Genomic DNA, 15,000 nt, shown 5'->3' on the forward strand with positions numbered 1-15,000 from the left:
TCCCAACACACCCAACACACCCAACACACCCAACACTCCCAATACACCCAACACACCCAACACTCCCAACACACCCAATACACCCAACACACCCAACACTCCCAACACTCCCAATACATCCAACACTCCCAACACTCCCAACACTCCCAACACATCCAACACTCCCAACACATCCAACACCCCCAACACACCCAACACCCCCAACACTCCCAACACCCCCAACACACCCAACACACCCAACACCCCCAACACATCCAACACCCCCAACACATCCAACACTCCCAACACACCCAACACTCCCAACACTCTCAACACTCCCAACACTCCCAACACACCCAACACTCCCAACACTCCCAACACCCCCAACACTCCCAACACACCCAACACTCCCAACACACCCAACACCCCCAACACTCCCAACACCCCCAACACATCCAACACTCCCAACACACCCAACACTCCCAACACTTCCAACACTCCCAACACTCCCAACACTCCCAACACACCCAACACACCCAACACTCCCAACACACCCAACACTCCCAACACACCCAACACTCCCAACACTCCCAACACACCCAATACACCCAACACTCCCAACACTCCCAATACACCCAACACTCCCAACACACCCAACACTCCCAATACACCCAACACACCCAACACTCCCAATACACCCAACACTCCCAACACCCCCAACACCCCCAACAAACCCAACACCCCCAACACTCCCAACACTCCCAACACTCCCAACACTCCCAACACACCCAATACTACCAACACTCCCAACACACCCAACACTCCCAACACTCCCAACACCCCCAACACCCCCAACACTCCCAACACACCCAACACTCCCAACACACCCAACACTCCTGTGTTATTGCACAACTGCATCCTGCCCTTGGCAAGACATTTCAAGAGTCTTAACCTACAGTACTGTACACTGCAGTATATGCCTGACATAGATAAACGACAGAACATAGTCTCATTTACACTTATTTACATATCATTTATAATACTATACAAAGACATATTTAATGTGGGGGCGGCTGTAGCTCAGTTGGTAGAGCGGGTCGTTCAGTGATCGAAGGGTCAGCGGTTCGAATCCCAGCTCCGACTGTCCACATGTCGAAGTGTCCTTGAGCAAGACACCTAACCCCAAATTGCTCCCAATGAGCAGGTTAGCACCTTGCATGGCAGCTACCGCCATTGGTGTGTGAGTGTGTGTGTGAATGGGTGAATGAGAGGCCATTGTAAAGCGCTTTGAGTGCCGCTAAGGTGGAAAAGCGCTATATAAGTGCAGACCATTTAATGATCTAATTCACCCCTCTCTTTCTCTGTTCTCGCGCTGTTACGAACGACTTGAATTCAATTTCGTATTCGCGGAGAGGCGGCCATTTTGGCTCTACGGCGGCGCCGCGCGGCCGTACCTGCGGGGGCGCGCTGCTGCACCTTGACGTGGTCCGCCCCGCAGCCGAGGTTGAGCCGGCCGCCGCCCGTGTCCTTGTTGAGCAGGGTGAGCTGCAGCGCCACGCCCGACAGGAAACTCTCCATCTCGCACAGCTTCAGAGCGCCCACGCCGTTGGCACAGTCCACCAGGAGGTGCTTCTGGTCGTCCGTACGGTTAGGCACCTGGGAGGGGGGGGGGGGGGGGAGGGATGGAGAGATCAGTGGGTAGAGGTGGGGAGGGATGGAGAGATCGGTGGATAGAGGAGTGGAAGAGGGGAGGGATAGAGAGAGCAATGGATAGAGGGGTAGAGGAGGTGGGGAGGGATGGAGAGATCAGTGGATGGAGGGGTGGAGGAGGAGGGGAGGGATAGAGAGATCGGTGGATGGAGGGGTGGAGGAGGAGGGGAGGGATGGAGAGATCGTTGGATGGAGGAGTGGAAGAGGGGAGGGATGGAGAGATCGGTGGATGGAGGGGTGGAAGAGGGGATGGATGGAGAGATCGGTGGTTAGAGTGGTGGAGGAGGAGAGGAGGGATGGAGAGATCGGTGGATGGAGGGGTGGAAGAGGGGATGGATGGAGAGATCGGTGGATGGAGGAGTGGAAGAGGGGAGGGATGGAGAGATCGGTGGATGAGGGGTGGAGGAGGAGGGGAGGGATAGAGAGATCGGTGGATGGAGGGGTGGAGGAGGAGGGGAGGGATGGAGAGATCGGTGGATGGAGGGGTGGAGGAGGAGGGGAGGGATGGAGAGATCGGTGGATGGAGGGGTGGAAGAGGGGAGGGATGGAGAGATCAGTGGATGGAGGGGTGGAAGAGGGGATGGATGGATAGATCGGTGGTTAGAGTGGTGGAGGAGGAGGGGAGGGATAGAGAGATCGGTGGATAGAGGGGTAGAGGAGGGGAGGGATAGAGAGATCGGTGGATGGAGGGGTGGAGGAGGTGGGGAGGGATGGAGAGATCGGTGGATGGAGGGGTGGAAGAGGGGAGGGATAGAGAGATCGGTGGTTGGAGGAGTGGAAGAGGGGAGGGATGGAGAGATCGGTGGTTGGAGGAGTGGAAGAGGGGAGGGATGGAGAAATCGGTGGTTAGAGTGGTGGAGGAGGAGGGGAGGGATAGAGAGATCGGTGGATGGAGGAGTGGAAGAGGGGAGGGATAGAGAGATCGGTGGATGGAGGGGTGGAGGAGGAGGGGATGGATGGAGAGATCGGTGGATGGAGGGGTGGAGGAGGAGGGGAGGGATAGAGAGATCGGTGGATGGAGGAGTGGAAGAGGGGAGGGATAGAGAGATCGGTGGATGGAGGAGTGGAAGAGGGGAGGGATGGAGAGATCGGTGGATAGAGGGGTAGAGGAGGGGAGGGATAGAGAGATCGGTGGATGGAGGGGTGGAGGAGGTGGGGAGGGATGGAGAGATCGGTGGATAGAGGGGTAGAGGAGGGGAGGGATAGAGAGATCGGTGGATAGAGGGGTAGAGGAGGGGAGGGATGGAGAGATCGGTGGATGGAGGGGTGGAAGAGGGGAGGGATGGAGAGATCGGTGGATGGAGAGGGGGAAGAGGGGATGGATGGAGAGATCGGTGGATGAATATGGAGACAGAGGGATAGACAGACATGCTGTATTATGGAAACCCGTCATGACTTTACATGACAAAGTTGATGCTGCGAAGACATGAACAGAAAGCTGGTCTCCTCACATCCTTGGTGAGCTGGATGAACGCCTGGGACAGCTTCCGGTAGTATCCCTCCACCGTGGCGTCTCCATAGCGACCCTGCGTGTTCTGACAGCGCACCATGTAGTGGAGCTGGGGCGTGGTCACCGTGCCGTAGTCTGGCAGGACGGACAGGGCGACGGACCAATCAGCGAGGGGCAAACGGTCTGAGGAGCCAGTCGGTCTAGAAGCCGAGGAGACGAGTACTCACCTTTACTCTGACCCCCGAGGGCGGAGACTCCGTCCAGCACGGCCTGTGATAGGCTGTCACTGCTCTTCCTGGAGAAACAAGTGGTCAAAGCTGACGTGCTACACTGAAAGGCTGCCAATGTGTAGCTGGCTGTCCTGCTATGTTGATGTAATGGACGTCATTGTGCTGCGTTTCACTAACCAACGCGTGGCTTCGCTGGGCTACTCTGGCACCGCAGCGGGCTTCAAAACGGCTGTAAACACACGTAAACATCCTCCTGACACACAAGCTCTATACTATCCTATGACGGTGCTACTGGGGAGGGACTGTCATGTCTTTGCACTGTCCTGTCCTGCACCCTGTCCTACATTATGTCGTCTGCAACCGCGTACAGTATGTGAACCTTATACATGACAATAAACAGATATTGAGTCTGGAGTCTCGGCCTCTGAAGAGTGGCTTAACCAAACTGCTAACATCCATCCAGAAGGACTTGTTTTTCCGTACCTGGTGTCTTTGCCCACAAACACGCTGGCGTCCTGGTCCAGACTGACCGCCTCGCGCTCGATGACCTCCTTCAGCGCCGTGAGGAGCCCCGCCTGCTCGGCGTTGGCCAGGAGGCTGGCGTAGCCCTCCCACGCCGGCGCCACCATCTCCCCCATGGGGTCGATCAGCTTCACCCCGTTATCCTCCTGGAGAGAGCCATGGAGGGGGGAGAGGGGGGAGCGGAGAGAGAGGGGGAAGAGAAGAGAGAGAGGATGGAGAGAGAGGGAGAGAGAGAGAAGGATTAGAATAAACAAATCCATATCGATGATTTTACTTTAGAAAATTCCAACACAATACAGCAAACAGCTTGGTTTGAGGCCTTTGCCATGGCAGAATAAAACAGGATGAACCAGCTAGGTCTAGAGAGACCCATACACAGAAAGCACCCCCCACTTCTACAGGGTCAAAATGGCAGCGCGCGGTGGCAGAGAGTAGGCTGGGGTCACCTCGGGGTTGTGTGAAGCCGTGACCATGACTCCGATAGTGGCTTTGCTCTTCTTGGACCTGAGCGTGGCCAGCAGGCCCATTCGGAACATGACGTGGTCCAGGTGCTCGGCGTTGGTCCTGAAGCCAGCGGTCCCGTAATGCAGGACCAAGCCAGCGGGCTTCGGGTGGACTGCGGACTTCTGGGATACCGCCTCGAACTGGGCCATTCCTGGTAGACAACAGATGGATATTGCTACTGTGGCTTTGCTATCACCATTTCTTTATCTAGCTTTATTTAGCTTCTTATCCACAATCAGTCCTAAACCTTGGTTAATGATATAGCCTATGGCCATGATATGTATCAGTGTGTGAACCCCACACATTGTATTGACTAGTGACTTATAATTTATCATATGTCTCATTGCATTTTGTGCAGAGCCTAACCAAGGGGCAAAGTATGAATGAGATATGATGGATGTTGTTGAGTGAAAGTGTAAACTCGCAGATGACAGGGTGTCAGTCGCGCATGCACGAGAACAGAATGAAAAACACGTACACTTAATAGCCTACATTTCGAAACACAACATGTTTCTTTTACTTACTGGTAGTTGTAGCAGGAAACTTATTGAGAAACACTTGTGAGATGAAAGCAGCTTCCTGGATGCTAGCCTAGCATGTAGCCTGGTGACGTGGCTGCAGTTCCGGGACGTCACACGCCCCGCCCCCCGAGACGCAGAGCGCAGCACCGTGATGACAGAGATATGACCACGACGGGCAGGTTACTGGGGCTGTGTGGCTCATGTATTAGCCTAGGTAGGCTAGATGGGTAGGCTAGATGGGTAGGCTAGATGGGTAGGCTAGATGGGTAGGCTAGATGGGTAGGCTAAGTAGGCTATCGGTTGTTAGCCTACTATATTGATCCCCAGCGGGACATAGCTATGTTTATCAGTATACTGCACTGTAACTTTTATTCCTGTATTCTATTTGTCCTGCTTTTTGTTTAAATGTCTATAATGACTTGCTTTTTGTTTTAATGCTTTTAATTTGTCCTGCCTTTTGTTTTAAATGTCTATAATGTCTTGCTTTTTGTTTTAATGCTTTTAATGTCTCATGTAAAGCACCTTGAATTCCCCTGTGGCTGAAATGTGCTATATAAATAAACTTGCCTTGCCTTGCCTTGCCTAGGTATAGATGGGTAGGCTAAGTAGGCTATCGGTTGTAAGCCTACTATATTGATCCCCAGCGGGACATTGCTGTTTTACAGCAGCCGTATAAGCACAGACAATACTATTTCCAAATGTAATTAGAAAATTGCTGTATATATTGGCCTACAAGAAATAGGACTACTGTCTCATTTGGCCCAATGAAGGCTATGCTATAGTAGCCTACATTTGCAACAAAAACGAAATTTTTATTTAGGGGTTAATTTTATTAAGGGTATTAATGGGCCTGGAACACACAGCCTACAGAAGGTAGCCTAGATGAAACATTTGAAATCCTTAATCCATGCCATTTTGTAATTGTTGGACCCATTGGCGCATTAATGATCAGATAGGCCTATAGGCCACTCCCCTTTAAGAGCGCAGGCCTACGGAGGGAGCGTGGGACTATAGAGCCATCATATACGTGTGTGGGTTTGTTAATGAGGCGTCACCTGACCCTGTCTCAACACTGGAACGGGGGGAGGAGATGATAGATAGGCAGGTAGATAAAATAGATAAATAAATAAACAAACGCGTGGGTGGAATAAGACATTTTGACGAACATCGATCATCTTTATCTCCAACCCCCCTCTCCCGTAGCCTAGGCGTCTTGCACCAGCAGTGTTGGCGACAGCCACAGAGGAGAGGCGCGCATCAGCTGTCGACCGAGGAGAAGGGCATCGCATCTCATCAGACGTTCCTCATCCGGAAAAAACGGTCCGGAGAGAAGATTAGAATCCACGAGCTACCGGGGACATCGTGCGTCACCGCTTGAACCCCGTTATTTGGATCACTGTAACGTTCCAGCCGTGGTCCCTCTTCGCTCGGATTCCGTGCGTCCTGGTCGGGAAACACCGTCAAACCGACTCCTAGGCACGACGGTGTAGTCTGGGGATTTTTGGATTGAGGTTGGACACTTTAACGAATCCATTCTGACTGGCAACGAGCTAGAGGCGTCGCAATATATTGGATTTGCTGTGTGTTTTTGAAACACCGCTGCGGGGCGAGCAATTAGATTTCAATGCCAGCGTGGAATTACGCACGACTGTCTTTATCCAAGGTCCTGAACTGAACGGTTGCCTGCTGTAGCCTACGGGACGAACTGCTTGGCCATCTTGCGTAAGTGTAGGCCTACCCAGGTTAAAGCGTACATTTCAACGTGATTTTATTAATTGATGTGTAAATAATTGCTATTTATTGATATGATCATAACTACTGTTTTCGCCCATCCAGAAGGTCACAGGCCTACCCGTGAGGGATCTGCGGACTGCACTGGAATTTAGTGACAGACATTTCCCGTGAAGAAAACGCCTTTTTAAAATTGTATATCTCTTTGGTGAAATACATCTCTGAGCTGGTCGGCTACACGGGGAGAAAATGTCGGGGCAGACGCTCACGGATCGCATTGCCGCTGCGCAGTACCAGCTGACGGGCTCGGATATGGCCCGCGCCGTCTGCAAAGCCACCACTCACGAGGTGATGGCGCCCAAGAAGAAACACCTTGAATGTGAGTGCACCCCTCATTCCTGCCAGGTTTGGCAGAACATTAGTCTCCACACGCACCCACACGCACGCATAAACGCGCGCACACACAAACACACACGGAGTAATGATGACATTAAAGTATATCACCACCAATGGTATATGCATGCCACCAAGAAAACAATGTTGTTGCAAATGTTGGCGATATCCATACCACCCATGGTGCTGCATGTTCCTACCCTTTTAAGGCGGGGTGGCATCACGATTGATGTTTCCATGGAGATGACCCCAGTGCTGACCCCTCTCCCCCCATCATGCAGAACTCACCGTTATTGGGTCATAACTCAAGACTGAATGACTCAAACACACGCCCAGGCCCTGTCCATTTATTATGCCTTTGCACCATTTGCCCTTGCGTCAGTCTGCCAGCCTGCGTGTTTGAGAGCGTCCACACCTACTGTCCTTTCACTGACCGCTCCAGAGCATATGAAGGGTCATTGAGACGTTGTGGACTAGAACCATATTCCTATGTCTGTCTCAACTATCTGGTCTGGGTCAATACTGTAGGAGAAGACAGAGAGACCGTGAGAGAGACATACGAAAATTTATTTTTGATATCTCTTGTCGCATCACCACATTATGGGAACATCAACCCCCTCACAGCAGCACACTGGGCGTTCCGAACACAAGGGCAGCCTCGGCACACTGATTCATCACCCTCATCCCCGACGGGCAGCACCTGGAAGGCCGGCGTCGGGGCCTGTGTGTGTGTGTGTGTGTGTGTGTGTGTGTGTGTGTTTGTGTGTGTGTGGTCTGCAGAGCCAGGCCCTGTCCCGTTGGCCCAGGCCTGTTTATCGTGTGATCTGCTTCCCTGCTGAATAATGCAATAACCAGCCCAATGACCGCATGCATTATTTACGCTGCCAAAGGTGACGGCGCTAAGGCTAGGAGAACGGACCCGAAGATAGCCGTGCGGATCACACAGCCCATGCCCCGCACGACGGGAACTCCCTGAGCCTCGTTAAGACGCTGTGCCATGATGTTAGCTGTCGGAAAAAACCATTAACTCCATATACAGCTCTGCTCGGGACCATTTGCGCGGTAGCTTTGTGTAAAAACAGCTAAGAGACGTGGTGACGGCCTGCGTCTGAGTAGAGAGACAGGCAGGGTGGCAGGCTGCGCCGGATTCACCTTCACAATCAGGTGATCCAACAAGTTCAGTGTTGGAGAGAGTTGTAACTGGTTCTCCAGCCGTAAGAGGAATGGTAGTTACTGGAGAGGTTTAGTCCTTGTACTGTAGCTATCAGGCGAGGTTATACCTTTAGGGTTAAAGCTATGATGGATGTACAGTATACATTTACAGGGTGATTCTACGAGCACAGTTGTTTCAGAGAGACACCCATCTTGGGGAGGCACAAAAGGCACCATCAATTATGGCCGCAGCACCACTCAATAAAGACTAGCGTTTTAATGAAAGACAGTTTCCACCAGTAAGAAACAGACTTCTACACAGAGACGAGACAGCGATGGTGTGGCGTGTGAATACATACGCAGCCATACTGTAGTACGATCATTCAGAAAGATACAGTAAGTCTCCATCATGGCGTCACAATTGGCAACTCCTTGGGGTGTGTGTGTGTGTGTGGGGGGGGGGGGGGGTAGTTTGGTAGAGAATTGGGGGGTGGGGGGGTTGACACTGTTCTGGCAGAGGGGCTTCTGGGTTGGCGGATGACAGGGAGCAGGGATGTCATTTCAAGCCTGGCCTGGAAATTAGATCTAGGACTAGGTCTCCTTGTTGTTTGATTTTTTTTTTGTCATACTAAGTGATATTGGGTTTTCATTATCTCTTTGGAGAAGGATCTTGACTTTTATAAAGTTGTGTTCCCAGTAGCAATTGAACATATTCTATTTGATTGTAAATTCAAAAATAGGGGCTGCTCTCCCTATTAAATGCTACATACTGTATCTTGGATGTACTGTAAGCCTACAGTACTGTAATGCTTGGCAAACAGGATTTTTTATAATTTCTGGACCTCAAATGGTCTTTATTTGGCCACACATGACACATATACACACACACACACACACACACAAGCGCGAGTGAGGGGCGACAGCACACACAAACACGTCTTCGGTGGTCGCTGGTGGAAATTGTTTCCTGCATTTCTCCCATCCAAGCCGTCCTCCAGGGGAGCCAGGAGCAGTGGGCAGCCATCGTCATGACGCCCGGGGACCAAGTCCAAGTGCTCAGTTCAATACATGATGTCAAATACTATTGACATATATTCCAGTCACAGGTCGTGTGTCTGTGTGTGTCTGTGTGTGTGTGTCTGTGTGTGTGTGTGTGTGTGAGGGTTGTAAGAATGTAAAAATTGTTACCCTCTGTACAATACCAGTCAAAGTGTTTCTGGGTAGCATTTTTTCATTTCTAAAAAGAGAATCACTTGGCTATATTACATGTATAATATTGCAATGGAATACATTACTTATTGGCTCATGCATACCACAAATACAGCATCATAAGAGTAAAAAAAGATAACTTGATTAACCAATTATATGAATTGATGCGCATGAGCTAATAAACACATTTAAGATGTTACCACATGCTGATATGATCTGATAAATATGACTGAGAATCCGCTACATTGCCATAACCAGTGTACATTAACAAAACACGTAGGCTACAGTAGCTAGCTAGCTCGTATGACATGGCTTGCTGGGAGATAACGTAAGCTAAGTTTCATTATTCATCATGTTTCTGACAAATGTAGGTACTGTAACCGACAGTAATTGTTAACATTGCCAAATGCAAATAGCATGGCAAATATGACTTGTAAGCTGCCACAGTGCTGTAAACCCACATTGTAATGAAAACACGTATTTTAATGTTAATGTGACTTCATGTTAGCGTTAGGTTGTTATAGCTAGCTAAACACAACACACATAGCTTGCTAGCTAGCTAATGTTAGCAACATTGCAACAGCCTTTCAATGTTTCAGAACTCCTATTGACAACCCTCGGGAGACCATCCTGATCTTGCAAGCTCACATTATGTTTCTCTCGCAAATCAGTCTGGATACTCTCCATAGATATCCGTTTGTGCCTGATCAGAAAATTATCTAGCCAATCAGTGTCCTATTAGGGAAAAACAAACTGTTTTGCTGGGCAGGTTTAGATGTGACAGCAGCGAGGAACGGTTGAAGTTAGCGTGTGATGGCCGCGCGGTGATAGACAGATGATTCATCCAATCACCTGCCAAGTATTTTTTAAAGTGCTTGCCTGGTTTCCAACAGAGAATCTCAGATGGTTATGCGAAGCAAACCATCTAGCATGTCACGTTAGTTATGGACCAGCCTGAAACTCAGACTCAGATTTGGTTTCATGTCATTATTCAGTCTGGACAGGCTCCCATTGCAGCCTCTTTCTGAGATGGGCGTTTCCGAAGAGTCCTCAGCGATTAGTTCATCCCCTAACCAATCACAGCTTGACATCACATTCAAAGGACACTTATTGGCCTGATTTGAATTCCAACCGAGAAATCACTCTGAACGAGAGCTTTTCCAGACCCTGAATCACATTCAGAAAATTAAAGTTGGCGTGCGATTCGGGGGGTGGAGTCAGGCTAGTTATTGACACAATAAGCAAGCAGATGGTAATACCATTAGCTTATTCATATATAACAGCTCTGCCATAGTTTTAGATCACAAATGACTCAATCCACTTCTTTGCCAGTGTTTAGTCAGTGCGTAGTTAAGACTAGTTAAGTTAGTTAAGTTAAGGAGTTAAGTTGGTAGCACCGTTGTTAGTGCTTACCTTACCCTACTATGCTATGGGTACCATGGTAACACAGTACATTTGTCCAAAATGATGGTATCATACAGTATGTACCGCCGTTTTGGTACGGCCATATACCGTTGGTACCGGTGTACCGAGTAACCCCAGTGTGTGTGTGTGTACTGGTGTACCGAGTAACCCCAGTGTGTGTGTGTGTGTGTGTACTGGTGTACCGAGTAACCCCAGTGTGTGTGTGTGTGTGTGTGTGTGTGTGTGTGTGTGTGTGTGTACTGGTGTACCGAGTAACCCTAGTGTGTGTGTGTGTGTGTGTGTGTGTTTGTACTGGTGTACCGAGTAACCCCAGTGTGTGTGTGTTTGTGTGTACTGGTGTACCGAGTAACCCCAGTGTGTGCGTGTGTGTGTGTGTGTGTGTGTGTGTGTGTGTGTGTGTGTACTGGTGTACCGAGTAACCCCAGTGTGTGTGTGTGTGTGTGTGTGTACTGGTGTACCGAGTAACCCCAGTGTGTGTGTGTGTGTACTGGTGTACCGAGTAACCCCAGTGTGTGTGTGTGTGTGTGTGTGTGTGTGTGTGTGTCTGTCTGTCTGTGTGTGTGTGTGTGTGTGTGTGTGTGCGTGTGTGTCATCGGGTTAGTGACTCATTGTTACTCATTGTCACAGAGTACCTCTAGGCACGCTGGAGCCTCCAGGAGTGTGTGTGTGTGTGTGTGTGTGTGTGTGTGTGTGTGTGTGAGTGAGTGAGATAAATAGTAATAAACCGTGTTCAGGCCTGCATTAGCTTCTTGCTCATTTAATCTGGCATATTCCTGTCACACTAACCTCAGGCACGCACGCGCATGCACACACACACACACACACACACACACACACAAATGCAAAATCAGACACGGTCATCTGCTGTATCTATCACACACATACACACACGTTAGTCTTGTACACCCTTCATGGGTCTACTGGTTCATTCTTAGAGCTCTCCTGCCCGCTGTGGATTACTGTAAGAGTCTTTATTTAGATCAGCCAATCCTCATTAGACTTACACACACACATACACACGCACACACACACACACACACGCACACACACGCCACTATGGTGTCTGTGGCTGCGGATGTGTGTATGCTCATGCATGTAGCCTAACGTCTGAGCGTGTTTGTGTGTGTGATGTCCGCCACCGTAACCCCTGGCGACAGCTCTTCAGCGAGCTGCAGCTTGGGAGACCTGAGGAAGAGAGGAACGCCAAGACGCGGCGCCGGCGTCTCAGGAGACGCACAGCCATGACAGACCACGCCCACTCCAACCTCACATGTCCCACCTGCAATTAAAACACTCTGTGTTTGAGAGTGAGATTCCATCATGTTCAACAACATTAGCTATGTGGCCAACTAACTAGTCCATGCTAAATTAGCAATGGAACCAACACATTCTCTCATAACAATGCCACTGGCTAGCGTTGTTTATATACAGTAGCATACAGTAGCATACGCACTGTGTACGAGCACGCATGCACACACACACACACACACACACACACACGGGCACACACACACACACACGGGCACACACACACACACACACACACACACACACACACACGGGCACACACACACACACACACATGCTAGATTGTATAGAGGACAGCAAAACAACTCAACAGTGTGTGTGTGTGTGTCCATAGAACAATGCATTTCCATGAACACTGGATAACTAAACGTCCAAATAGGGATTGTGTGCTCCAACGGGTATCAGTATTAATTACCATTATAATCCACAGGTTTCCTGTGAATGAAATCTAACTAACTAACGGACATGGACCGGTCTCATATCCCTCCCCCTCCGATTCCATGGTATTGCTGGAGCGATGGCCTATGGTCTAGTTTTATGTGGTCGTGAACAGTAGAGCATGGTGGGGGTGGATGCTATAAGCCTGGGGATTGAGGGACTGCAGAGTTTCCCCTACCAATGCTTTGGAGGGGTGGCCAGCCCCCCAAACGGGACCCCCCGCCCCTCCCGAAAGACCGCAAAAGCCAGAAAATAGCAGACTAGATCGCTATCATTTTTAGCATACGTCAATGGAGTTTAACATAGCGAAAATTAGCATCACGGCTAGCGGACATTTTCTGACTGGGAGTGAGAGATGATGAAATGAAAATATTTTCCGTTTTAGCTAGCTACATAAGTAATGTAACCACAGCTTAGAGTCCATGTATTCTGATGTTAGTAACTACAAATGTAGGTAGGGCATAGCCTAACATCTTGAATCTGTGTTGTGGACTGTTAGTTCCCATTTCCCCCCATTCCCTATGCATTTTCAGCAATGCTTTTGCAAGTTATTTTCAGCTGTTTAGCATTCAGCTGTTTAAATGTTATTTTCTCTAGTAATATGTTTTTATTTTTTGTAGTTATGTGCACTTTCAAATGGATAACCATGGAAAAAAGCACAGGCCTTCTCATCGAAACCAATTTTAGATAAAGTGTGTAACAGCAATGAGTGATCAACTGTATCAAAAGCCTTAGACAAGTCAACAAACACAGCAGCACAGTGTTTCTTCTTATCTAAGGCTGAATAATATCATTTGTAACCAGAGTAACAGCTGAGATTGCACTATGCTTTGCTCTAAAGCCAGATTGATGAGGGCTTAATATAGCATTATGTGATAGGAAATGCTTAATCTGTTTATTAACTAAAGTTTCAAGGGTTTTTGCCTGAAAAGGGAGCTTTGAAATTGGGCGGTAGTTGTTCAGATCATCCCTGTTTCCACATGTATGTAAGAGGGTGACATGGGCAGTCTTCCAGGCTGTAAGGGGGTGACATGGGCAGTCTTCCAGGCTGTAAGAGGGTAACATGGTCAGTCTTCCAGGCTGTAAGGGGGTGACATGGACAGTCTTCCAGGCTGTAAGGGGGTGACATGGGCAGTCTTCCAGGCTGTAAGGGGGTAACATGGGCAGTCTTCCAGGCTGTAAGGGGGTGACATGGACAGTCTTCCAGGCTGTAAGGGGGTGACATGGGCAGTCTTCCAGGCTGTAAGAGGGTAACATGGACAGTCTTCCAGGCAGTAAGGGGGTAACATGGTCAGTCTTCCAGGCTGTAAGGGGGTGACATGGACAGTCTTCCAGGCTGTAAGGGGGTAACATGGGCAGTCTTCCAGGCTGTAAGGGGGTAACATGGACAGTCTTCCAGGCTGTAAGGGGGTGACATGGGCAGTCTTCCAGGCTGTAAGGGGGTGACATGGGCAGTCTTCCAGGCTGTAAGGGGGTGACATGGGCAGTCTTCCAGGCTGTAAGAGGGTGACATGGGCAGTCTTCCAGGCAGTAAGGGGGTGACATGAACAGTCTTCCAGGCAGTAAGGGGGTGACATGAACAGTCTTCCAGGCTGTAAGGGGGTGACATGGGCAGTCTTCCAGGCTGTAAGGGGGTCACATGGTCAGTCTTCCAGGCCGAGGGTGACATGGGCAGTCTTCCAGGCTGTAAGGGGGTGACCTGGACAGTCTTCCAGGCAGTAAGGGGGTGACATGGACAGTCTTCCAGGCAGTAAGGGGGTGACATGGGCAGTCTTCCAGGCTGTAAGGGGGTGACATGGGCAGTCTTCCAGGCTGTAAGGGGGTAACATGGACAGTCTTCCAGGCTGTAAGGGGGTGACATGGACAGTCTTCCAGGCCGAGGGTAACATGGGCAGTCTTCCAGGCCGAGGGTAACATGGGCAGTCTTCCAGGCTGTAAGGGGGTAACATGGGCAGTCTTCCAGGCCGAGGGTAACATGGGCAGTCTTCCAGGCTGCCGGGGGTAACAGAGAGATTAAACATATGGGTTCATTGATCAAGGGCCAGAGGAGCAGTGACTGATCATTTTAAGAACATGGGATCTAAAGTATCTTCAGACAACACTAGTAGTTTCGGGGGGCCTACCACCCCTCCTAGGGGAAACACTGGACGGATTCCATGTGGCTGGTTTGGACGTTATGCTAGCATGGATGCTAAGGTCTGTAGCAGCTGCCGGTGAGAGAGGCCAAGGTTATGTAATATCCAGCCTTTCAGTCAGTCACTGTGGCGTGGGCGTCTTATGAAACACCAAAACACTGCAGGGGGGTGTCGTCCCCGACCGCTTCACTGAGAGAGAGGGAAAGAGAGAGAAAGAGACACAAAGAGAGAGAGAGAGAGAGAGAGAGAGACACAGAGAGAGAGAGAGAGAGAAAGGCTGGGCGAGAGACATT

General features: G+C 50.0%; 2 protein-coding genes across 2 annotated transcripts in view; one reads left to right on the forward strand and one right to left on the reverse strand.

Annotated features, from left to right (window-relative positions):
- The window catches only part of pgm3 (phosphoglucomutase 3), a 22,597-nt gene extending 17,575 nt beyond the window's left edge, over window positions 1–5,022 (reverse strand). The window contains exons 1-6 of the mRNA XM_084453279.1: window positions 4,920–5,022; window positions 4,338–4,546; window positions 3,853–4,037; window positions 3,367–3,434; window positions 3,141–3,274; window positions 1,434–1,635 (exon numbers count right to left, since the gene is read on the reverse strand). Coding sequence (XP_084309405.1) covers window positions 1,434–1,635; window positions 3,141–3,274; window positions 3,367–3,434; window positions 3,853–4,037; window positions 4,338–4,544 — 796 coding nt within the window. The 5' untranslated portion in view covers window positions 4,545–4,546; window positions 4,920–5,022. The remainder of the gene's footprint in view (window positions 1–1,433; window positions 1,636–3,140; window positions 3,275–3,366; window positions 3,435–3,852; window positions 4,038–4,337; window positions 4,547–4,919) is intronic.
- Window positions 5,023–6,896: 1,874 nt separating this feature from the next.
- LOC311321571 (clathrin coat assembly protein AP180-like) overlaps window positions 6,897–15,000 on the forward strand; it is a gene marked incomplete at both ends in the record, with an annotated part of 37,033 nt that continues 28,929 nt past the window's right edge. Inside the window, one exon of the mRNA XM_084453566.1 lies at window positions 6,897–7,026. Within this exon, the coding sequence (XP_084309692.1) occupies window positions 6,897–7,026 (130 nt within the window). The remainder of the gene's footprint in view (window positions 7,027–15,000) is intronic.

This window comes from Borostomias antarcticus (assembly GCF_949987555.1).
Source record: "Borostomias antarcticus genome assembly, chromosome: 19".
Taxonomy (NCBI): Eukaryota; Metazoa; Chordata; class Actinopteri; order Stomiiformes; family Stomiidae; genus Borostomias; species Borostomias antarcticus.